The following is a 27,107-nucleotide window of genomic DNA, read 5'->3' as shown; positions in this document are numbered from 1 at the left end:
GCAGAGTACACAGAGTGGTGCAAAACTTATGACCCTTCTTCTCTACCAGCTCCAAATTGTCTTGATGAGCACACCTGACCACCTGGCTCGCAAGAGCAAAGGAAGCACAAGTTGCATGCCTGGCTCCTTTCATTGTCCATGGTACTTCAGCCCACTGCTGAATACCAGCCACCAAATTGCTCTACATTTCTGTTTTTGGTGAGATAACAAATATGAACCTAACATCTCATGGATTCCCCATTTACTGGAGCAGAGGGTAAGACTGAGTCCATTATTTTGTTCATACTCTTTTTCATCCATTGGGCATCCTAACCATTATTCTTTCTGCATGCATGTATTTCAGTCTTTAAGAATGAGTTAACACCAAGCTTTTTCTTTACTGTCATATTTGTGATTTGATTATTCCTTAGGAGGTCACCCACAGAAAAGTAACCGATATATATGATTATATAGACTATTATTTTCGTTTCCTGTTGCCATTCCCTTCTGAAGAGCTGTTAAATGTAATTTTAATATGCTGGGATTGCTTCACAAATGGATAGGTCATTTGCCATATTTTGTAGAGGCACATCACCTGAGTGTCCTCAGCCACAGGAGAAGTATTTCCCTTGCAATATGAAGAGAATAGAGAGCCCTGTCAGGAAGCGTGCACTTCTCTATGCAACCCCGGTTGTTCATTAAAAGTGTGAGCCTTTGTCACTGATTAGGCATGGCTGAGGACTGGGTTGATGGTGTTGTGACAGACATCTTAACAGAAATTGGATTAGAAGAAAATCTCTATTTTGTTCAGGTCCAGGGAATCTTTGATTAGAAAGACTTCTTTCTTGTTTGGGATTCTGTTTTGTTGTGTATATAGAATTGAGTAAGTGATCTGTAATAGATTTGAAAAATAACTGCTTGTTCTTTTTTAAACCATTCTTTTCTGTTATACTTATCACTTAGAAAAATATAGTTCAGGGAACATTCAAATATTTACAACTATTTATAAATTGACATTTTGCTGAGTGACTAGAAAGATACAGTTTTTCCTTGGCTTGTTATTTCTGCATGCAATTATGAAGAAGTGCACTGGCCCATGTTTCTTTGGGAGGGAATACAGGAGTACAGTCTGATTCACAATCAGAAAACAGGGTAGGTGGATTGGCTTGTTCAGTGATTCATTCATTCACTAAATATGAACATCTACTATAAGCTGATAAAAATCAAGCAGAGACCTAAGGTGAACTGGCATGACCTGCTTTCTTCCAACTTTGTAAGGTGGGAGCCATGTCAATTTCATGAGCATTTCAGGTGACATTCATCAGACATTGTTTCCTGAGCAGGCATACTGTGTTCTTGAAGCCTGGTGAACATGAAGGTGGGAGAGGTGGTAGTGATGCACGCGCTATGCTGAAAAGAATTGCCCCGTGATGTGGGGGAAGTCCTTATGAAGCTGGTTTGTGGCTCTTCTGTAAGAGGTATCAGAACTTTTAAAGGATCTGACAATTCCTCCTCTAGCAGTTTTCATTGCTTTAAATTTCTTGTCCTACAGAATCGCCCCAGTAACTCTGCCCATTTGGTAAATCTGAATGGGTTTCAAAGATTAATCCAGAGATGACATTTGGATTAACTCATCACTGTCTAATAGCAGTTTTTTTGTTTGTTTGTTTTTGCGGTGCGCAGGCCTCTCACTGCTGTGGCCTCTCCCGTTGCGGAGCACAGGCTCCAGACGCGCAGGCTCAGCGGCCATGGCTCACGGGCCCAGCCGCTCTGCAGCATGTGGGATCTTCCCGGGCCAGGGCATGAACCCGTGTCCCCTGCATCGGCAGGCGGACTCTCAACTACTGCGCCACCAGGGAAGCCCTAGGAGCAGTTTTAAGATGTGAATTAAGAAAACTAATTAGAGTATACCTTTGCCACATACTTCTAGTAATTTTCTGGATCAGGGGTTGGAGGAAGAGATTTAAGTCAATTAATCTGTCAATCCCAGAATAGGATTGTCTGAAATTTGTCAATCCCAGAATAGTGAACAAATGAACTAGTAGTCGTCAAGAATATCAGACCTTTAGCACTCACAGATTCAGTATTTGAAATTCATATATACTGCATGTAAGCCAAAGGTCCAGAGCATGTGATCATTTGTAATTTTGCCGCAGCACCATATGAATCACTCACACTGGGAAGTTCATGTGCAGGAATGACTTAGCTTGTCAAGGAGTCTTCAGAAAAGATCGCAACATTTGCTGACAGATTTTGAAGGGATGTTTGTACTGTACCTCTCCCCTCCCTGGAGGATCTCAGGAAAGTAGGTGAGCAGTGTGGTCAGTGAGATACCCCCCGCATCCCTGCTACAGGCTTTTTATCTGTAGCAGCCACCTCCAGCCCTATTCAGATATTGTCCCTTGTAGCAGTCAGTGCTTAAGGATATATCTGTGAAAACATGTGTATCATTTCTGTAGTACAAATCTCTTATGATTCTGTCAGAGATATGGGCTTGCATTAACAGCTAAATATAAGTTCTTAACCTTGAGATCATAGTCAAGCTTGGGGAGTTTGGAAAGCCTGAAATTTTGTGCAGGATTCTGTGTGTATATGCATATGTATACCTGTATTGGGAAGGGCACCAATACTGTCATTAGTTTTGTAGGTGAGACTGTGATTAAAAAAAATATATTAAAAACACTGCTTTAGATGGAGAATGTCTAATTTCTCTTAGTCTGTTTGCTTATACCTGCCGTTGTACATGGAAAGGGGCTGAGGTTGGAGGAAGACTAGCAGTTCAGTGGGGATCTGACTGGTGCGCAGTGGAGTTGAATTATGGAGCTTATAAAGGGAACAGTGCAGAGGCCAGTCACTACCATCTCCTCTCCAGCCTCTTCGCTCTTCCCTCCACAGCATAAGCTCATTAAGGTGACGAATATATATGATTTTATCCCTAGTGTGTGGCACAGTGCCTGGAACAAAGGGGAGCATCCTGCCCTGCAACTCTTTCATGAGCTCAGGAATTTCTTGTAGTATTCACTCCACCACCTGGATTTAAATGAAAACTGACGTTGCCCAGTGACACCACTTCCTCAGCAACCCTCTGAAGTAGAACATGCTCATTTTCTTCATGCTGCTTCAGGGCCCTCCTGAAAATAGTGGAGGAGGAAGGTCTGGAGGCATTTGGGATGTGATGTGCCACTGAAGGATGAAGAGGTGCCCAAAGAGGGAAAAACAATGGAAGAAGACAACTGGCCCAAGAGAATTCTTACCTTGACCTAAGTTTGGATCTAAAGAAGTGAGATAGCTGGAAGAAAAGATATTGAGCAAAAGTTTCAAAACGGCTTTGCTGCCATGATGGGGTCTTGCTCCCAGTCCTGTCTCTGGTGGAAGGTCCCCACCATGATCAGTAATCTCCAGTCTGGAGGTTTCAGTAGGACAGGTCTCCTTCTCCTAGCTGGCCAAAGCCTGACAAACTCAAGCTTGCAGCCACTCTGGGACCTAGATGGTTTTAAATATTGGTTTAGATCCATTTTATAAATAATGAAAGTCATTTTAAATTACATTATGTTAAATAAAATATAAAAGCATATATAAAGAAACATAACCAGCCAGGTACAAATTGGTGCATTCTCTTTTGCTTCAATTATTTCAATCAATAAATAAAGATTAGCTTTCAATTCTGCTTTAAATTATCTCGCCAGAGATGGCTCTGGCAATGGTTCCAGCTAGCTCTCAGCTTTGAATGCAAAGATAGTGCTATATTCATCTTTGAATTCTACTTTCCACACACCCCCGCCCTGCCACTGCCAAGCCCAGAGCTGGATGAGAAGAGAGTGAATGTGTACCGAATGTAAGCAACACGAAAGACTTAAAAACAAAGTCCTTGAACATGCCTTATTCATGGACAAAGAGGAGTTGCAGACTTAGTTCTCCATCTGATAATTGTAAAGGATTTTTCAACACAGACCTTTGACTTCCTACATTTTGAGAAATTTTTGGAAAGTTTCTACTAAACAGAGCATGTACCTAAATCCCTGTGTTTTTTTTCTCTCCCCCTAAAACAAGTCCCTATGGACATGGCTATGGATTCAACATTTTCTGCAGCCTGTTGTCACAGGGAAGACTTTCATAGTGCAGACCAGCAGAGGAGTATGCCTGTACTGGCATGAGTGAAATGCATGTGCAAATGAAAACTATTCCTTTAATAGCATTTTCTTTTATCTTTACACTCTCCCAGCCAAGCTTGGAATCTGTGTAGCTTTGCTTCAGTGCATAAGGTACCTTTCGAGAGTCAAACCTGATGGAAATATATTTCAGCAAGCAAGAAAAACAGTTAAGCTAGAAATTTGTTTTGCAATTGCTAAATTATCCCAACTTCCTCAAGTCTTTTTATATTTGCCAGCCTTAGGTGATGGTTTGTAGTTACATGTGAAGCTCTAGTGCCATCCAACTGTCCATTTGGACAGACTTGTATTCTAAATATCTGAGAAGATGCTACAGTTTAAATAGAGAGATTAAATGGAAGAGAAGCAGGTGTTTATAATACCTTTGATCACATGTTTTATGATGGGAGCATGACCTGAAGCAGACCCTTATGGGAGAGTGTGCTGTATTGTTCAGTATCTTCACCCTTTCACTGGTAGACAGCACTATCTTGATGTACTCAAGTGGTTTTGACAGATTCAGTAATACAGAAAACTAGGGAAAACTAGATGTAACTGGGTGAGGGAAGTAATCCATTTATAAACTGAAGCAGTCATTATAAACATGTTTGTATCAGTCTTGCATTTGAAAAAAAAATGTGTTTTCCACTTTTCTTTTTAGCACTTTTTGAAATGTGTTATTTGAGTGTGAGTAAGAAACATTGAACCTTAAAACAGCAGCTGCAGGATCGCCTTGTTGAACTTCTGAACTTTCACAGTTCTAAGGTGTTTAAAGCAGCCTTTTCATTGAACATATTTGCTTGGGAAGCAGCACACCCACAGGTGTTGGTGTTAGGTTGAAAGATCAACAGCCGATGCAGTGCTGATCGTGGCATCAATAGTGGTTTTCATTTTTGGTACCTAAATAAGACTAGTCAGTGCGTCTGTTCAACTCAGATCTCACAAACAGAACGGAATTTCCCCCCTCCCCCCAGCTTTTTTTTTTTTTTTTTTTTTTTTAACTTACAGTTATATTTTAACTTCCTGATATCAGGTTTAGTCAAGCTTGGTCGCCTTATAATTTTCTAAAAAAACAAACAACAAATAACACAAACAAAAAAATCCCAGCAGGTAAAATGTGTAATGAGTATGCATTTTAAAAAAAATTTATCCAAAAAGATTGTCTTCTCAAATCTAAATCAGAATACTGGCAAATCTTAACAATGAACTCTTAACTCTGCTAATTACTAACAGTAAGGAGGAAAGGAAATATCCAAGAAGATACCACAGAAGAAGAAAAAGAAAAAGAATGAGGTATGGAGGCAGGGTTCTAGTTTTATTTCAAGTAGACTTTACCTCATGTCATATTTTGGTTCCCCAAAAGTTATTTAGAATCAGTATGTGAAGAAAGTATATAATTATATGTCTTTGTGAGAGTTTGCTTTTCAAGGGAAGCTTTCAAAAAAAAAAAAGTGTTCAAATGAATAATCACCCTTAATTTATCTGTTGAAAAACTTTTATTTTCTTCAATGGGGACTTACCTGCCTTACTATTTGGTGTCTCTTCACTAAGTTCTGGGATATCTAGGATATTTTGTACCTGGAAAAGACCTTAGAAATCTTCTTGTCCTTATTTTACAGATAATGGAAGAGAGGGTCAGGAGATTAGGTGACATCAACAGGCAAAGCTATGAGAGAACTTCTATTGGAACCTGTGTCTCCTTTGTCTTAGACCAGAGTTTAATTTTACGACTATACCTTGGTCTGTCTTATTTTTGTTAAACCTATTAAAACCATGCAGCGTCTCCTGAACACGTGCCAGATGAGAAGTTGTGGCCAACTCTGGATGTGTCAAGAGTCAGTGGGATTTAACCTGTGAAGTGCATCATTCACAATGGCACGATCTCTGTAAGACAGCCGGCTGGAATATTGTTGACTTTCAGTGTATTTTACAAAATCCAGAATTGTTTAAACTCTGTCCAGTTTTACCCTAGGAGCATTAAGGTAACTTACCCTGTCGCTTAGCAGTGCGTGTTTATATATATGTGTGCACATATACCCCACAAGCCAACGTTTTGAGATTAGTTAGTAGATCTAATAAATTGTATTCTCAAAAAATAACTTTTTATTTAAAAAGTAAAATTATTATTAGAAGGGCATCAAGATGACAGAAGAGTAGGACGCGGAGATCACCCTCCTCCCCACACATACATCAGAAATACATCTACACGTGGAACAACTCCTACAGAACACCTACTGAACGCTGGCAGAAGACCTCAGACTTCCCAAAAGGCAAGAAACCCCCCACATACCTGGGTAGGGAAAAGCAAAAAGAAAAAACAGAGACAAAAGAATAGGGACGGAACCTGCAACAGTGGGAAGGAGCTGTGAAGGAGGAAAGGTTTCCACACACGAGGAAGGCCTTTCGCGAGCGGAGACTGCGGGTGGCGGAGGGGGAAGCTTCGGTGCCACGGAGGAGAGCAAAGCAACAGGGGTGCGGGGGGCAAAGCAGAGAGATTCCTGCACAGAGGATCAGGGCCGACCGGCACTCACCAGCCCGAGAGGCTTGTCTGCTCACTTGCTGGGGCGGGCAGGGCTGGGAGCTGAGGCTCGGGCTCCGGAGGTCTGATCCCAGGGAGAGGACTGGAGATGGTGTGAACACAGCCTAAAGGGGCTAGTGTGCCACAGCTGGCCAAGAGGGAGTCCGGGAAAATGTCTGGAGCTGCCGAAGAGGCAAGAGACTTTTTCTTCCCTCTTTGTTTCCTGGTGTGCAAGGAGAGGGGATTAAGAGCACTGCTTAAAGGAGCTCCAGAGACGGGCACGGGCCGCGGCTAACAGCGCGGACCCCAGAGACGGGCATGAGACGCTAAGGCTGCTGCTGCTGCCACCAAGAAGCCTGTGTGCGAGCACAGGTCACTGTCCACACCTCCCCTCCCAGGAGCCTATGCAGCCCGCCACTGCCAGGGTCCCACGATCCACGGACAACTTCCCCGGGAGAACGCACGACGGCCTCAGGCTGGTGCAACGTCACGGTGGCCTCTGCCACCGCAGGCTCACCCTGCATCCGCACCCCTCCCTCCCCCCGGCCTGAGTGAGCCAGAACCCCCGAATCAGCTGCTCCTTTAACCCCGTCCTGTCCGAGTGAAGAACAGACGCCCTCAGGCGACCTGCACGCAGAGGCAGGGCCAAATCCAAAGCTGAACCCCAGGAGCTGTGCGAACAAAGAAGAGAAAGGGAAATCTCTCCCAGCAGCCTCAGGAGCAGCAGATTAAATGTCCACAGTCAACGTGATGTACCCTGCATCCACCAGAACACAGGCACTAGTCCCCTCCACCAGGAAGCCTACACAACCCACTGAACCAACCTTAGCCACTGGGGACAGACACCAAAAACAACGGAAACTTCGAACCTGCAGACTGTGAAAAGGAGACCCCAAACACAGTAAGTTAAGCAAAATGAGAAGACAGAGAAACACACAGCAGATGAAGGAGCAAGGTAAAAACCCATCAGACTAAACAAATGAAGAGGAAATAGGCAGTCCACCTGAAAAAGAATTCAGAGTAATGATAGTAAAGATGACCCAAAATCTTGGAAATAGAATGGAGAAAATACAAGGAACGTTTAACAAGGAACTAGAAGAACTAAAGAGCAAACAAACAGTGATGAACAACACAATAAATGAAATTAAGAATTCTCTAGAAGGAATCAATACCAGAATAACTGAGGCAGAAGAATGGATAAGTGACCTGGAAGATAAAATAGTGGAAATAACTACTGCAGAGCAGAATAAAGAAAAAAGATTGATAAGAATTGAGGACGGTCTCAGAGACCTCTGGGGACAACGTTAAATGAACCAGCATTCGAAATCTAGGGGTCCCAGAAGAAGAAGAGAAAACGAAAGGGACTGAGAAAATAGTTGAAGAGATTATAGTTGAAAACTTCCCTAATATGGGAAGGGAAATAGTTAATCAAGTCCAGGAAGCACAGAGAGTCCCATACAGGGTAAATGCAAGGAGAAACATGCCAAGACACATATTAATCAAACTATCAAAAATTAAATACAAAGAAAAAATATTAAAAGCAGCAAGGGAAAGCAACAATTAACATACAAGGGAATCCCCATAAGATTAACAGCTGATCTTTCAGCAGAAACTCTGCAAGCCAGAAGGGTGTGGCAGGACATATTTAAACTGATGAAGGAGAAAAACCTACAACCAAGATTACTCTACCCAGCAAGGATCCCATTCAGATTTGACAGAGAAATTAAAACCTTTACAGATAAGCAAAAGCTAACAGAATTCAGCACCACCAAACCAGCTTTACAACAAATGTTAAAGGAACTTCTTTAGGCAGGAAACACAAGAGAAAGAAAAGACCTACAATAACAAATGCAAAACAATTAAGAAAATGGTAATATAGAACATACATATTGATATTTACCTTAAATGTAAATGGGTTAAATGCTCCCACCGAAAGACATAGACTGGCTGAATGGATACCAAAACAAGACCCATATATATGCTGTCTACAAGAGACCCACTTCAGACCTAGGGACACATACAGACTGAAAGTGAGGGGATGGAAAAAGATATTCCCTGCAAATGGAAAACAAAAGAAAGCTGGGATAGCAATTCTCATATCAAACAAAATAGACTTTAAGACAAAGACTATTACAAGAGACAAAGAAGGACACTATATAATGATCAAGGGATCATTCCAAGAAGAAGACATAACAATTACAAATATATATGCACCCAACATAGGAGCACCTCAATACATAAAGCAAATACTAACAGCCATAAAGGGGGAAATTGACAATAACACAATCATAGTAGGGGACTTTAACACCCCAGTTTCACCAATGGACATATCATCCAAAATGAAAATAAATAAGGAAACACAAGCTTTAAATGATACCTTAAACAAGATGGACTTAGTTGATACTTATAGCACATTCCATCCCAAAACAACAGAATACACATTCTTCTCAAGTGCTCATAGAACATTCTCCAGGATAGATCATATCTTGGGTCACAAAACAAGCCTTGGTAACTTTAAGAAAATTGAAATCGTATCAAATATCTTTTCCGACCACAATGCTCTGAGACTAGATATGAATTAGAGGAAAAAATCTGTAAAAAAATACACATGGAGGCTAAACAATTCACTACTTAATAACCAAGAGATCGCGGAAGAAATCAAAGAGGAAATCAAAAAACACTTAGAAACAAATGACAGTGAAAACCAAGAGATCACTGAAGAACTCAAAGGGGAAATCAAAAAACACTTAGAAACAAATGACAATGAAAACACAATGACCCAAAACCTATGGGATGCAGCAAAAGCAGTTCTAAGAGGGAAGTTTATAGCAATACAACCCTACCTTAAGAAATAAGAAACAACTTAAACAACCTAACCTTACACCTAGAGCAGTTAGAAAAACAAAAAAAACGCAAAGTTAACAGAGGGAAAGAAATCATAAAGATCAGATCAGAAATAAATGATGAAGGGAACAATAGCAGAGATCAATAAAACTAAAAGCTGGTTCTTTGAGAAAATAAACAAAATCAATAAACCATTAGCCAGACTTATCAAAAAAAAAGGGAGACGACAAATCAATAGAATTAGAAATGAAAAAGAAGTAACAACTGACACTGCAGAAATACAAAGGATTATGAGAGATTACTACAAGCAACTCTATGCCAATAAAGTGGACAACCTGGAAGAAATGGGCAAATTCTTAGAAATGCAGAAACTTCCAAGACTGAACCAGAAAGAAATAGAAAATATGAACAGACGAATCACAAGCAATGAAATTGAAACTGAGATTAGAAATCTTCCAACAAACAAAAGCCCAGGACCAGTTGGCTTCACAGGCTAATTCTATCAAACATTTAGAGAAGAGCTAACACCTACCTATCCTCCTCAAACTCTTCCAGAATATAGCATATAGTTTGGGGGAAAAACTCCCAAACTCATTCTACGAGGCCACCATCACCCTGATACCGAAACCAGACAAAGATGTCACAAAAGAAGAAAACTACAGGCCAATATCACTGATGAACACAGATGCAAAATTCCTCAACAGAATACTAGCAAATAGAATCCAGCAGCACATTAAAAGGATCATACACCATGATCAAGTGGGGTTTATCCCAGGATTGTAAGGATTCTTCAATATACGCAAATCAGTCAATGTGATACAACATATTAACAAACTGAAGGCGAAAAACCATATGATCATCTCAATAGATGCAGAGAAAGCTTTTGACAAAATTCAACACCCATTTATGATAAAAAACCCCCCAGAAAGTAGGCATAGGGGGGACTTTCCTCAACATAATGAAAGCCATATATGACAAACCCATAGCCAACATTGTCCTCAGTGGTGAAAAACTGAAACCATTTCCACTAAGAACAGGAACAAGACAAGGTTGCCCAGTCTCACCACTATTACTCAGAATAGTTTTAGAAGTTTTAGCCACAGCAATCAGAGAAGAAAAAGAAATAAAAGGAATCCAAACTGGAAAAGAAGAAGTAAAGCTGTCACTGTTTGCAGATGACATGATACTATACATAGAGAATTCTAAAGATGCTACCAGAAAACTACTAGAGCTAATCAATGAATTTGGTAAGCTAGCAGGATACAAAATTAATGCACAGAAATCTCTTGCATTACTATACGCTAATGATGAAAAATCTGAACGTGAAATTAAGAAAACACTCCCATTTACCACTGCAACAAACACAATAAAATATCTAGGAATAAACCTACCTAAGGAGAGAAAAGACCTGTATTCAGAAAATTATAAGACACTGATGAAAGGAATTAAAGATTATAGAAATAGATGGAGAGATATACCATGTTCTTGGATTGGAAGAATCAACATTGTGAAAATGACTCTACTACCCAGGGCAGTCTACAGATTCAGTGTGATTCATTTCAAACTACCACTGGCATTTTTCACGGAACTAGAACAAAAAATTTCACAATTTGTATGGAAACACAGAAGACCCCAAAGAGCCAAAGCAATCTTGAGAAAGAAAAGTGGACCTGGAGGAATCAGGCTACTTGACTTCAGACTATACTACAAAGCTACAGTAGTCAAGACAATATGGTGCCGGCACAAAAACAGAAATATAGATCAATGGAACAGGATAGAAAGCCCAGAGATAAATCTGCACACATATGATCACCTTATCTTTGATATAGGAGGCAAAAGTCTACAGTGGAGAAAAGACAGCCACTTCAATACGTGGTGCTGGGAAAACTGGACAGCTACATGTAAAAGAATGGAATTAGAACACTGTCTAACACCATACACAAAAGTAAACTCAAAATGGATTAAAGACCTAAATGTAAGGCCAGACACTATAAAACTCTTAGAGGAAAACATAGGCAGAACACTCTATGACATAAATCACAGCAAGATCCTTTTTGACCGACCTCCTAGAGAAATGGAAATAAAAAACAAAAATAAACAAATGGGACCTAATGAAATTCAAAAGCTTTTGCACAGCAAAGGAAACCATAAACAAGACGAAAAGCCAGCCCTCAGAATGGGAGAAAATGTTTGCAAATGAAGCAACTGACAAAGGATTAATCTCCAAAATATACAAGCAGCTCATGCAGCTCAATATCAACAAAACAAACAACCCAATCCAAAAATTGGCACAAGACCTAAATAGACATTTCTCGAAAGAAGATATACACATTGCCTGCAAACACATGAAAGAATGCTCAACATCATTAATCATTAAAGAAATGCAAGTCAAAACTATAATGGTTGACATGTATACACTGATGTGTATAAAATTGATGACTAATAAGAACCTGCTGTTTAAAAAAAAGAAAAAATCTATTAGGTTTATAGACATGTTTGCAATTAAAAAAAACAAAACACTACTGTTACCTTGGAGAAAAAAAAAAACTACAATGAGATATCATCTCACACTGGTCAGAATGGCCATCATCAAAAAATCTACAAACAATAAATGCTGGAGAGGGTGTGGAGAAAAGGGAACTCTCTTGCCATGTTGGTGGGAATGTAAATTGATACAGCCACTATGGAGAACAGTATGGAGGTTCCTTAAAAAGCTAAAAATAGAACTACCATATGACCCAGCAATCTCACTCCTGGGCATATACCCTGAGAAAACCATAGTTCAAAAAGAGTCATGTACCAAAATGTTCATTGCAACTCTATTTCCAATAGCCAGAATATGGAAGCCACCTAAGTGTCCATCAGCAGATGAATGGATAAAGCAGGTGTGGCACATATGTACAATGGAATATTACTCAGCCATAAAAAGAAACGAAATTGAGTTATCTGTAGCAAAGTGGATGGATCTAGAGTCTGTCATACAGAGTGAAGTAAGTCAGAAAGAGAAAAACAAATACCGTATGCTAACACACATATATGGAATCTAAAACAAAAGTCATGAAGAACCTAGGGGCAAGACGGGAATAAAGACACAGACCTACTAGAGAAAGGACTTGAGGATACGGGGAGGGGGAAGGGCAAGCTGGGACAAAGTGAGAGAGTGGCATGGACATATATACACTACCAAACGTAAAATAGATAGCTAGTGGGAAGCAGCCGCATAGCACAAGGAGATCAACTCGGTGCTTTGTGACCACCTAGAGGGGTGGGATAGGGAGGATGGGAGGGAGACACAAGAGGGAAGAGATATGGGAACATATGTATATGTGTAACTGATTCACTTTGTTATAAAGCAGAAACTAACACACCATTTAAAGCAATTATACTCCAATAAAGATGTCAAAATAAATAAATAAAATTATTAGAGCTCAATCTCTAGAATAATGACATACTTGATAGTTTTTCATATAAATCCTTTTTAATGCTTCACAATGTAATATTTCTCGCTCGCACCATTTGTCTAAAATGAGTAGCTAAGAGACATCACAAGGTAAATATGTTTAACAGGCTTGCGTACAAACCTCAGTCTTAGGACACATGGATCCTTGGTCCTTTCTTTGTCCCTTAGTTTCACCTTGAACAAGGCATTAAGCTTTTTTTTTTTTACTTGAATATGCCCATGTATAAAATTGGAATATGAATGCCTAGAAATTATTTAGGATTGTCATGAATATGTATCTAGTTGTATGTGAAATGTTGTGAGATCTTTGAAATATGGGTAAAGTATATCCAAGACATCATTAGAGTTTTTGTTACTGTCATTGAAAGAAAAAAGAATTCATAAAGTGTTCAGCATGAAATCAGCATTCATTAAGTCAGCAACTATTTACCATGGTACACAGGAAGAGCACTATATTGAGAATCAAGAATCCTGGATTCTGGCTTTGTCGCTATCACAATAATTTAAAAGACTTGTTACCTCGCCCTTCTGTGTCTCGGTTTCCTTAGCTATAAAATGAGTGGACTAGACTAGCTTGTCAGCACCATTCTTTCTAGGGCTTGCTTAGTATTGCTCAGGATATCTGAGGATGTGCACTATTTATTATAAGGCAGTGCCAATTTCTAGATATATGGATACACTGGGTTAGCCAAAAGGTTCATTCGGCTTTTTCCATAAGATGGCTCTAGTAGCACTGAGTTGTCTTTAATTTCACTCAAAACAGTTTTGTTAGATTGTATGTGACAGCTGTCATATTAGCATGCAGTTAAAAAAACACATATCAAAATTGGTCCATTTTTGTGCAGCCATTTTAATATTGAAGATAGAAAAAAAAGCAACATTTTTGGCATATTACGCTTTATTATTTCAAGAAAGGTAGACATGCAAAAAAAAGATTTGTGCGGTGTATGGAGAAGGTGCTATGACTGATCGAACGTGTCAAAGTGGTTTGCAAAGTTTTGTGCTGGAGATTTCTAGCTGAATGATGCTCCATGGTCGGGTAGCCCAGTTGAAGTTGAGAGCGATCAAATCGAGACATTAATTGAGAGCAATTAATGTTATATCACGTGGGAGGGGAGATAGCCGACATAGTCAAAATATCTGAATCAAGCCTTGAAAATCATTTGCACCAGCTTGGCTATGTTCATTGCTTTGATGTTTGGTTTCCACATAAGTTAAGCAAAAAAAACCTTCTAGACCATATTTCTGCAAGCAATTCTCTACTTAAATGTAATGAAAACCTTCCATTTGTAAAACAAAGTGTGATGGGCGATGAAAAGTGGATACTGTAGTAATGTGGAATGGAAGAGATCGTGGGGCAAGTGAAATGAACCACCACCAACCACTCCAAAGGCCGGTCTTCATCCAAAGAAGTTGATGTGTATATGGTGGGATTGGAAGGGAGTTCTCTATTATGAACTCCTTCTGGAAAACGAAATGATTAATTCCAACAAGTACTGCTCCCAGTTAGCCCAACTGAAAGCAGCACCTGATGAAAAGTGTCCAGAATTAGTCAACAGAAAATGCGTAATCTTCCATCAGGATAACACAAGACCACATGTTTCTCTGATGACCAGACAAAGACTGTTACAGCTTGGCTGGGAAGTTCTGATTCATCTGCTGTATTCACCAGACATTGCACCTTTGGATTTCCATTTATTTCAGTCTTTACAAAATTCTCTTAATGGAAAAAATTTCAAACCCCTGGAAGACTGTAAAAGGCATTTGGAATAGTTCTTTGCTCAAAAAGATAACAAGTTTTGGGAAGACGGAATTATGAAGTTGCCTGAAAAATGGCAGAAGGTAGTGGAACAAAAGGGTGGATACGTTGTTCAATAAAGTTCTTGGTGAAAATGAAAAATGTCTTTTTAGTTAAAAACTAAAGGCACTTTTTTGGCCAACCCAATACAACCTAATATACATTTTGTATATATAACATTTACATTTGTGTTTTATATATATATATGATGAATAAACATATCATTTATATAAAATAAGTTATGGACATGTCAAATTGCTAGGACTGAAACATTTTGGGGTAGGATCTATGAAGCCAACTGAGATATTTCCCATGGCACGGCATTGCCCAAGGTATAAAGAAAATATATTAGATCAAGCTTAAATAACAGTGCTTGACTACCAAAATGGATGTTCATCTCATGTGTGCGTATCAGATACAACTTGTTTTTACTTTAGTACAGATATTCGTGTTCTAAAAAGTCAAAACAAATATTCTGAAATTATGCCCAGAATTTTATTTTATAATTTACATGATGTTTATGTATGAGCACCAGGCACATAACCTAGCATTCAAGTCTTCTCTGTATAATTTTTCTGTTACTCTCATTCTAAAATTCATATGCAATTTCAAAGGAAACTTGCAGTTGGCTTTTCAGAATGCAAATCTTGTTATAAAATACACCTGAGTTTTGGAACCGTAACTCAATTGTAATTAAAATTTTGTAGGCAAGTGTTTTCAAATGTGGCTAAAATGCATTGGGGTGGGGAATCAAGGCCATGTATCTTCACCTGTAAGTCAAAGCGAGCCATCTACAGATAACACCTATTTCAGTTCTCATCTGAGAGATGAAAAACTGAGCAGTAAAGCTGTTTTTAATATCGTTTTATAGCTGTGCATGACTAGGGAATAGTGATGAGAATGTGGGTAACGTTTTCTTCCAAAAAGTTTCACCATGAGTGTTAAGTTTATTTGGAGATGTATAACTTAATGAGGCTACGTCATGAATACACTTTCCTGTACGAAATCGGTGACTTATACCCACAGTGAACGTTGAAACGACAGCCTGGTGCCAACACCGGGATCACACTGCAGAGAGAGGGCTGCCCTGCCTGGTACTTGGCCCCTTCCATGCAGCCTGTCCGTGAGCACTCCTGCTAACTAAATGTGAACACCTTTACTTTCCAGCTGCTGCTAATTGGTTTGGGAGTATTTATGTAAGTGTTGATTTTAAAGCTAAAAATAGCACAGTGATGTTTAAATCCAACTCATTCTGGCTGTCAGAAATGCTCCCATGATCCTGAAAGTGTTGCTAAAAATGTTCACGTTTTAAAAATTGTAGTAATTAAACTTGTCTGTTGTGAGAGCCACATATGATACGTTCCCTGCTCTGATAATCAAAGAGGTAAAGGACAAGCTTCTTAAAGGTCTCTGCCTGGCTGGCAAGACATGACCTCCTGCTGAACTTTATTAGGGAGCAAAGTATTGTAATGTGAGCAAAAGGAAGAGACAAAGTAAATTTCAACATAGCATTATACCCTTGTATTCTATGCAACTGATCAGATCTATTTTAAGTTAACATTAAAAATAGAAATTATAATAATTTTACCAATAAGATTAAGCATAGAGCTTGCCAAACCATAGTATTTTCTGGAGACAAATTTGAGGATTTGAAATCACGTAATTAATATTTCTCAAATCTAAACTGAAGAAATATAGTGACTGTTCAGCATCTGTTGTTTATACCCTAGCTCTTCATAATGAGATGATTTTTACCCCTTTATTCCCAAATTTAAAAGTCATGATTTTACAGATTTGGCTCAAAGTTATTCAAATAAGCTATGAGAAAAAATATATATAATTTTTATTTTTAGCTTTGTGTGATTTTGTGACTCTTCTTTTCATCCTGTTATTTGGTGAAGGAAAAGCCTAAGTGCTCTTAAATTATGGCATATCATTTATTTGGTAATTTTTGGGAAAAGTGATTTTTATGGACCCTGTCAAGAAATAAGCTGTCTTTGTCTAAGTCTTGAAGCACTGCACTGCTACAGTATTGTTGAAGTCAGTTGGGAATTGACTTTGTGTCCTTGTAGGATGTCCTAAGCATCTGTCTGCCTGCCCCATCTCTAGAGAATATCAAAGAATTCTTTTACTTCAATATATAGAAATGATTTTGGCAAGTGACAAACACTGCCCATTAGTTGACATGATAAACTATAGTTACTACCCTTTTTTTTTTTTTCTTTTTTGCGGTATTATTTTGTTTTTTTTAACTACCCTTTTTGATAGCTGTGGCAAGCAGAGTTTTTTTTTTTTTTTTTGTGGTACGCAGGCCTCTCACTGCTGTGGCCTCTCCCGTTGCGGAGCACAGGCTCCGGACGCGCAGGCCCAGCGGCCATGGCTCACGGACCCAGCCTCTCCGTGGCATGTGGGATCTTCCCGGACCGGGGCACGAACCCGCGTCCCCTGCATCGGCAGGCGGACTCTCAACCACTGCGCCACCAGGGAAGCCCGCAAGCAGAGTTTTTGATGCAGCTTTTAAAATAGTAGAACTTTTGTCTTAGACACATAAGTCTGTGAATGTGTGTTTTTTCTTTAAGTCTGTAGTGATTGACATGATTGCTATATAAGTGTAGTCAGTTCAGAATTACCCTTGAGCAGATTATCACATTGCAATTGGGCCAGTATTGCTTTCAAATTCTAATTGACATTTTCACATACTCAGAGCATTAGGTACTTTGTTGACATAAATAAAACCTTTACTTACTACCTAACCAGAACTAGAAAAAATTCCTTTGAACCTTGCGGAGCGTTGATTTGAACCAGAAAATATGTTATTTTCTTACCTTGGCATGGGATCAACAAGAAAATTACAGCTGGGGTAAGGAGCAGAGTCACAAATACAGTTAAAACCTTATAACAAACATCCCAGTTTTTTCTTTGACATTCCGAGGATGTATGTCCATATAGTATTACAAAGCCAAAAAAGAATATTTGTTTTAATAACTGCCACTGTTAACTGTTCATAGACTAGACTTATTTTGTTAAGATGGTAATACTCTCTAAATTAAGCAACAGATTCAATGTGATCCTTATCAAAATCCAGCTAGCACTTTTGCGAAACTTGATGCTCAGATTCTAAAATTCATATGAAAATGCAAAGAACCCAGAATACTCAGAACAAACTTAAAAAAATAATTGGAGAATTCTTACCTCCTGATTCCAAAACTTAGTACAAAGCTACAGTAATCAAGACTGTGTAGTACTGGCAAAAGGATACAAATATAGATCAATAGAATAAAATTGAGAGTCCAGAAATAAACCCTTGCATTTTTGGTCAGTTGAGTTTTGGTAAGGGTGTTAATACAACTCAGTGCAGAAAGAATAGTCTTTTCAACAGATGGTGCTGGTACAACTAAATCTCCACATGTGAAGAATGAAGTTGGACCCCCTACCTCACACAGTGTACAAAAATTAACTAGAAATGGTGATAGGCCTAAATGTAAGAGCTAACACTGTAGAACACTTAGGAAAACATATAGGAGTAAATCCTTGTGACCTTGTGTTAGGCAGTATTTCTTAGATACAACACTGAAACACAAGGAACTAAAGAAAAAATAAATAGAACTTCATTAAAATTAGAAACTTTTGTGCTTCAAAGGGCCTATCAAGATAGTGAAAACACAGCCCATAGAATGGGAGAAGATTTAGAAATCGTATACGTAAGGAATTTGTATATGGAATGTTTAGGAAACTCTTACAACTCAATAATAAAAATACAAATAATTAGGCATTTCTTCAAAGAAGATATACAAATGTCCAACAGTCTCATGACAAGTTGCTCAGCATCATTAATCATTAGGGAAATGCAAATCATTAGTCATTAGGTATATGCAAAACAAAAACCACTTCACACCCACTATGATGGCTAAATTGTTTTTAAAAAAAGGAAAATAACAAGTGTTGGTGAAGATTTTGAGAAATTGGAACCCTCATATATTACTGATGGGAATGCAAAATTGTGCAGATGTTTTGGAAATACTATAGCAGTCCCTCAAAATGTTAAACATAGAGTTAAGATATGGCCCAACAATTCCACTCCTAGGTGTATACCTGAGAGAAATGAAGAACATCTGGCCATGCAAGAATTTCTCATTCTTAGCATTATTTCACAATTGAACACTTTCAAATATTCGTGGCAGCATAATTCATAATCATAAGCAAAAGTGGAAAACAACCCAAATGCCCATAGAGTGATGCATGGGTAAACAGAATGTGGTACATCCATACAGTGGAATATTATTTGACAAAAAAATGGAATGAAATACTGATACATGCCACAACATGGGAGGGTCTTAAGCACATCATGTTAAGTGATAGAAGCCACATATCTTATGATTCTGTTTATATAAAATGTTCAGAATAGGTAAATCCTCATCGACAGGGCTTCCCTGGTTGCGCAGTGGTTAAGAATCCACCTGCCAATGCAGGGACTGGGTTCGAGCCCTGGTCCTGGAAGATCCCACATGCCGCGGAGCAACTAAGCCCTCACGCCACGGTTACTGAGCCTGCGCTCTAGAGCCCGCGAGCCACAACTACTGAGCCTAGAGCCCGTGCACCGCAACAAGAGAAGCCACTTCAGTGAGAAGCCCGCGCACCACAACCAAGAGCAACTAGAGGAAGCCTGCGTGCAGCAACAAAGAACCAACCCAGCCATAAACAAACAAATAAATAAATAAATTTTATTTAAAAAAAAAATCCTTAGCGACAGAAAGTAAATGATTGCCATGGGCTGTGGGAAGCAGAAAACATGGGGAGTGCTGGCTAATGAGTATGGGGTTTCTTTGTGGGGTTTTGAAATTGTTCTAAAATTACGTAGTGGTGATGGTTGCAGAACTCTGTGAATAAGTGAAAAAGGACTGCACTGTACTTTTTCAAAGGGTGGGTTTAATGTTATATGAAGCATATATTAATGAAGCTTTTATAAGAGAAAAAGTAGTGGATCTTAAAGCCCCAGTCAAGCCTTTAGATGATTGCAGCTGCAGCCCTGCTGACACCTTGACTGCAACCTTATGAGAGATTCTACCCTACAGCTGCCCAGCCAAGCCACTTCTAAATCTCTCACAGAAACTCTGGGAGATAATGTTTTTTAGCCATTTAATTTTGAATTTATTGCACGATATTAGGAAGCTAATAGAATGCCATTCAGCTTATTTACTCATTAACATTCACTAAATCAATTCTGTGTGTTGTGTGCTTAATGTAGAGAGGACTAGATACAGCCTCACCCTTCATGGAGCTCCCTCTTGTGAGAGAGAGGGATGAGAAAGTCAGTGATTTTGATTTTGACCTAAATGCAGTCATCAAATGTTCTGTCATGTGCAATAGTCACGAGTATGTATATTTTGTTAAATTGTCTCTTCAGGTATTTTTGTAACCTGCCCAACCCTGTGACCTTTCGGTGTAAGCAGACATCAAGCCCTTCATAATAAGGTGAATGTTTGAAAGCTTTCAAAGACATTAATCTTTTAAGATTTAGTACCTTAAACTAAAAAGCATCCTCTAACTTTTTGGATTTTTTTTTTCTTTCTTTATCCTCATGAAGACGAAAAAGCGAATACATTTTTTAAATCTAGTGTAGATCAAGTGCTTCCCAAAACTACCAACCCCTAGGTGAAATGTTGCTCTTCAATCTAAAAATGAAATAATTTTTTTAAATCAGTTCACAATGACACACTGCTTAAGTTGTGCCTCTCTGTCTTGTTTTCTTCAAAATATTAACCTAATTCCTTTATGTCCAGCCTTTTAACTCATCTATTGTATTTTTTGGTTGAAATGGTACGTTTAGATTCATGAATGCTCCATGTAGTTTGTTTCAGTGAAACCTGAGTTTGTAATGAGCGCTATCTGTGACTCTGCTTCTGAAGAGTGATGTGTCTGCAGAATTACTCTGTTAAAGTTCATTCCACACGGGGAGTGGGAAGGGTAAGCTGGGACGAAGCGAGAGAGTGTCATGGACACGTATACACTACCAAATGTAAAATAGATAGCTAGTGGGAAGCAGCCGCATAGCACAGGGAGATCAGCTCAGTGCTTTGTGACCACCTAGAGGGGTGGGTTAGAGAGGGTGGGAGGGAGACACAAGAGGGAGGAGATATGGGGATATACGTATATGTATAGCTGATTCATTTTGTTATAAAGCAGAAACTAACACACCAATGTAAAGCAATTATACTCCAATAAAGATGTTTAAAAAAAGAAAAAAACGTTCAGTTCCAAAGCCTAACAGAGGACTAATGTCTTACTAAATGAGAATCTCAAGCGGGCTGGCTTTCTAGAATCCATCTCTCCTCTATGTAACACCCAGTTCAACTTTGCCACCATCCTGGAGGGCAGGACCTCTCTCGCCCTCTTACCTCTCTGCAGTAGAAGAGTGTTTACCATTTTAGAAGTTAAGTGGTTAATTTTAGATTCTCTGTGCTGAAAATCATCCTCAGAATTAAAGTCATAAGGCAAAGTAAGAACTCCAGATTTCTTTTCCTGCACTAGTCCTGTCACACTTTTGATAGAAGTGACCTTGCCAGGTAACCTTTTTTTCATGAATTTTGCTTTCTTTACATTTTTAGTGTCACCAGGGAGATGCAAGCAAGTACAGTACATTAAAGCTAATACATCACTACCTGTCAATGGAACCTTCCCATTGGTACCCCTTTTCCTTGCTGATTTAAAACACTCAGTCCCAAAAGCTTATGGTTGAGTAGCAGGAAGCTAAATGATGTATTCCAAAGCTCTTAACATACTGCCTTGTGTAAATGGCCCGTTTGAGTATTTCAGAAACCAAACAGAAGAGAAAAGAACATTGAAGGCACTGAAAAGATTAACACCTGTTTCCAGTCTTCAAAGAAATTGGAGCACACTGTATATATCCAGAGTAAAACCATTTACTCTCTCCTGTTGAGACTTTTTATTCAAACCTTCAATTTTATGTGCATAACATCCACATGCTTATGGGTTTGTTTCACTACAGAATTCCACACAGGACTTAGAAGATGAAGTTATGAATGGTGTGCAGACAGAACTCTTGACATCGCCGAAAACAATGGATGCATTGAGGTATATTCTACTTATGTGAATAAGAATATTTTATTTCAATTTAATGTTTGTTTTTTTTTTTAAGTTTATAGTTTTTATTTTATAGGAAACATCAAGATAAGTAGAATACTTGAGTGAAACCTAATTCTAAAATTAATTGCTAAATTACTTTTTTCTCTCATTTTCTTTATATGATATGAGAACTTCCTGACAAACATGTATACAAATGAGCCTCAATGCTTCCAACTCTTCTGCAACCTGGATTTCTTAATTGCTTTTTTCTTCTCTTTGAACAACAGTTTAAAGTGAACATTTCAGCGTTCATCGTGGTGCAGTGTTTTCCTTAGATGTCCGCTCCTTGAATATTACTGTGCCTTGTGTTTTAACAGTCTTGCAATATTTCACTCTGTGTATAAAATGAATCCAGCCTATCAACCTGGATTTTTCATGTTTTTAATGTGAGTAACTTCTTATACAAAGTTAGTTGCTGTCATGTTTACGGGCACTTGCTTTGCTCTGCGCTAATTTCCAGTTCATCCCTAGCTACTGCCTGGGTTCAAATCCCAGCTCTGCTGCTTATTACTTCTAGGAGCTTAGGCAAGTTGCTCATCCATCTTTGCCTTAGTTTCTGGTCTGTAAAATGGAAATAATATTAAAACCTTCTTCAGAGGGTTAGTATGAAGACAAAATTAGTTATCATGTGTAAAGTAATTTGAACAGTGCCTGAGTCAGAGTAAGTCCTGTTGCTGCCACTACCATCAACATCATCATTATTATTATCATCATCATCATTTCTAAAGTTGCATCAAAATTTGCATAAGTAATTTCATGTTTAATAGGCTGTTGGCTTTAGCCCTGAAAGGTGATGCTTTTGAGACTGATGGTCATTCATTCAGGCAGTCAACATACTCCTTTCATTCAGTCCAGTTATTAATAGGTGCCAAGCATGTTACATGGAATTAGCTTAAAAACAAAATGTGTGGTCACCTTTTATCATGCTGCTTTACTGTGTGGATTTTCCTCAAGCTTATAATTTATGGCCATATGACATAGTTACTCTTTATTTAGATTGTGTTTGTTTGATTAATGAGCTGCACAATATTTAAACTTTGGTACAGAAAATCTCCAGGGCACTGTCTTTTTAGAAGCTTGATAAGATTGTTTTTGGAGGTAGGCATAATGAATGTAATACTCTTACTCTGTTTGCCTTTAATTTCACTTTTTTTAATGTTAGCTTTTTGAAAAGTTTGCTAACATCTTGGCTAAGTATTACGTTGCTATAGAGTTAACAATTGTTTGGTTTACGGCTGCATGAACAAATTAGCTCAGCTTTCTCCAGATACAAGGAATTCAGAGAAATGGACTATAGGACTTTTAAGAAATAATATTCTTTAATGCAAATACATATGTGTATCTGTATAATTTGATTATCACAAGAGACTTTTTGCATGAGTTTTATTATCACCTTTAGCAGGCTAAGGAGTTGCAATTCAGAGCGATTAACTTCTAGAGACCCAATCTACATTCACCACTCTTGTCTCCAAATCCTTTGACTCCAGTGTTACCTGTTGTGTGCACCTTCACTGATTCCTTGGTGTTTTATTTCATGATGCATAATCAGGGCTGAGAAACCTGATATGGTGAGCACCAGTGTAGGAAAAATCATCTGAAATTAGTTTGAGGCCAAGATCAGGAAGTAGAGTGAATGCAAACTCCATTGCTTGCAGACACTCAGATGGGGGGAAGATGAGGATTTTAACAGTACGGAATGCAAAGCTGGGGCTGGGGGTGGAGGTGGGCAGAGTGGCAGGAAGCTTAGAGATTAAAATTCTAGGACAGGTCGTTGGTTCTAGCTGGTATGGGATGAGGAAGAAAGAATGGAAGGAAATTAGGAAGCCACTTACAGCTGAGTTACATCATCAGTTTTCTCCTAAGGCAATGATAGTCTGATACCCCACAGAGCTTCGCCCAAGCATAGGACTTTGGACTCACTTCCATGCAGACGACATAGAAGCTAAGTAAATTACTGCAGAGTCCATCTCAAAATGGCTTCAACCTGTTGTGATGTTTTAATTCCCCTAGCTATTGTTCAAGCCTTTGTTACTCTCTGTCAGACTATTGTAATAACCTACTAACTCTGCTCTTAAGTGTCAATCTATCCTTATTCTCATTGATCCCACATATCACTACTGGATCAATTTTTTTTTCTTTTTTAAAATAAATTTATTTATTTTACAAATTTTTTGGCTACGTTGGGTCTTTGTTGCTGCGCGCAGGCTTTCTCTAGTTGTGGCGAGCAGGGGCTGCTCTCGGTTGCGGTGCGTGGGCTTCTCATTTTGCTGGCTTGTCTTGTTGCAGAGCATGGGCTCTAGGCACGCAGGCTTCAGTAGTTGTGGCATGCGGGCTCAGTAGTTGTGGCTCGCGGGCTCTAGAGCACAGGCTCAGTAGTTGTGGCGCACGGATTTAGTTGCTCCGCGGCATGTGGTATCTTCCTGGACCAGGACTTGAACCCGTGTCTCCTGCGCCGGCAGGCGGATTCTTAACCACTGTGCCACCAGGGAAGTCCCAGGATAAAGTTTTTTAAACCACAGCATTTATCAAACCATTCTTTAGTTCCAAACTTTTGGATTTATTGAAGTCCTGAGTTTGAACACTACCTTTGTAACTGTGGACTATTTATTAAACCTCTTTAAAATATTCTTTTTTTCCTGTGGAAAATAGGCAGTTACACTAGCACAATAGTAAACGAAAGGCTGGATAAACATTAATTGCTATTGCAATTATCATTATCACACATACTATATTGTAACTATTTGTCATTCTCCCAAACAAGACTGTGGATCCTCCAAGCATTCCCGACACCAAGCACAGATCTTGGAACATAATAGCAGCATTGGATAAATGCTGGATAAAACACAGTGCATCATAAATCATAGGCATAAGTATTAACTGCTCACCCATTATTAACACAAGCATTTATATTTAAAGAAAAATAATATTTAGAGACAGTTCTCCAAATAGTCTTTCAATATATCTTATAATAGTCTTACAGTATATTGTAAGACTGTCTTACAATAGTCTTACATGTATCTCTTACGAAGTACTGCTCAATGTACTTTGATCTTAAGAAGACAGTGAAGCAAGAGGGTTCTATTGGATGTTTCCTGTTTAAAAATAAGATTACCGTTTGGTGTGCACTCCCGTTCATCCACAAGGGTGACCCACTGCTCCTTGTGAGGACTGCTGTGCGGCTGACAGGGTCTTGGTGCTCTGGCCTGATGTTAGGCCTGAGCCTCTGAGGTGGGAGAGCTGAGTTCAGGACACTGGACCACCGGAGACCTCCTGACCCCATGTAATACCAATCGGCGAGAGCTCTCCCAGAGATCTCCATCTCAATGCCAATACCCAGCTCCACCCAACAGCCAGCAAGCTCCAGTGCTCGACGCCCCATGCCAAACAACTAGCAAGACAGGAACACAACCCCACCCACTAGCAGAGAGAGGCTGCCTAAAATCCTAATAAGGTCACAGACACCTCAAAACACACCACCGGACGCAGCTCTGCCCACCAAAACACAAAAAATCCAGCCCCACCCACCAGAACACAGGTACCAGTCCCCTCCAACAGGAAGCCTACACAACCCACTGAACCAACCTCACCCAGTGGGTGCAGACACCAAAAATAACAGGAACTATAAACCTGCAGCCTGTGAAAAGGAGACCCCAAACACAGTAAGTGAAACAAAATGGAAGACAGAGTAATATGCAGCAGATGAAGGAGCAAGGTAAAAACACCCCAGACCAAACAATTGAAGAGGAAATAGGCAGTCTACCTGAAAAAGAATTCACAGTAATGATAGTAGAGATGATCCAAAATCTTGGAAATAGAATGGAGAAAATACAAGAAATGTTTAACAAGGAGCTAGAAGAACTAAAGAGCAAACAAACAATGATGAACAACACAATAAATGAAATTAAAAATTCTCTAGAAGGAATCAATAGCAGAAAAACTGAGGCAGAAGAAGGATAAGTGACCTGCAAGATAAAATAGTGAAAATAACTACTGCAGAGTGAAATAAAGAAAAAAGAATGAAAAGAATTGAGGACAGTCTCAGACACCTCTGGGACAACATTGAACACACCAACATTCGAATTATAGGGGTCCCAGAAGAAGAAAGGGTCTAAGAAAATATTTGAAGACATTATAGTTGAAAACTACCCTAACACGGGGAAGGAAATAGTCAAGTCCAGGAAGCTCAGAGAGTTCCATACAGGATAAATCCAAGGAGCAACACGCCAAGACACGTATTAATCAAACTATCAAAAATTAAATACAAAGAAAAAATATTAAAAGCAGCATGGGAAAAACAACAAATAACACACAAGGGAATCCCCATAAAGTTAGCAGCTGATCTTTCAGCAGAAACTCTGCAAGCCAGAAGGGTGTGGCAGGACATATTTAGAATGATGAAAGGGAAAAACCTACAATCAGGACTACTCTACCCAGCAAGGATCTCATTCAGATTTGACAGAGAAATTAAAACCTTTACAGACAAGCAAAAGTTAAGAGAATTCTGCACCGCCAAACCAGATTTACAGAAAATGCTAAAGGAACTTCTTTAGGCAGGAAACACAAGAGAAGGAAAAGACCTACAATAACAAACCCAAAACAATTAAGAAAATGGTAATAGGAATATACATGTCTACAATTACCTTAAATGTAAATGGATTAAAAGCTCCAACCAAAACAAACACCATAGACTGGCTGAATGGATTCAAAAACCAAGACCCGTATATATGCTGTCTACAAGAGACCCACTTCAGACCAAGGAACACATACAGACTGAAAGTGAGGGGATGGAAAAGGATATTCCATGCAAATGGAAATCAAAAGAAAGCTGGAGTAGCAATTCTCATATCAGACAAGATAGACTTTAAAGACTATTACAAGAGACAAAGAAGGACCCTGCATAATGATCAAGGGATCAATCCAAGAAGAATATATAACCATTGTAAATATTTATGTACCCAGCATAGGAGCACCTCAATACATAAGGCAAATGCTAACAGCCATACAAGGGGAAATCGACAGTAACACAATAATAATAGGGCACTTTAACACCCCACTTTCACCAATGGACAGATCATCCCAAATGAAAATTAATAGGGAAACACAAGCTTTAAATGACACATTAGACAAGATGGACTTAACTGATATTTATAGGACATTCCATCCAAAGCCAAAAGAATACACTTTCTTCTCAGGTGTTCATAAAGTATTCTCCAGGAT

General features: G+C 39.0%; 1 protein-coding gene across 2 annotated transcripts in view; it reads left to right on the top strand.

Moving 5' to 3' along the window:
• Positions 1–27,107, top strand: part of PARD3B (par-3 family cell polarity regulator beta) — a 1,051,931-nt gene that overhangs the window by 501,732 nt on the left and 523,092 nt on the right. For both annotated transcript variants that reach the window (XM_032637435.1, XM_032637436.1), the window contains one exon: positions 21,754–21,839. In XM_032637435.1, coding sequence (XP_032493326.1) covers positions 21,754–21,839 — 86 coding nt within the window. The remainder of the gene's footprint in view (positions 1–21,753; positions 21,840–27,107) is intronic.

This window comes from Phocoena sinus, chromosome 7, assembly GCF_008692025.1.
Source record: "Phocoena sinus isolate mPhoSin1 chromosome 7, mPhoSin1.pri, whole genome shotgun sequence".
NCBI classification, from domain to species: Eukaryota; Metazoa; Chordata; class Mammalia; order Artiodactyla; family Phocoenidae; genus Phocoena; species Phocoena sinus.
Note: the sequence above shows the minus strand (reverse complement) of the source record. Positions and strands in the feature narration are given on the sequence as shown.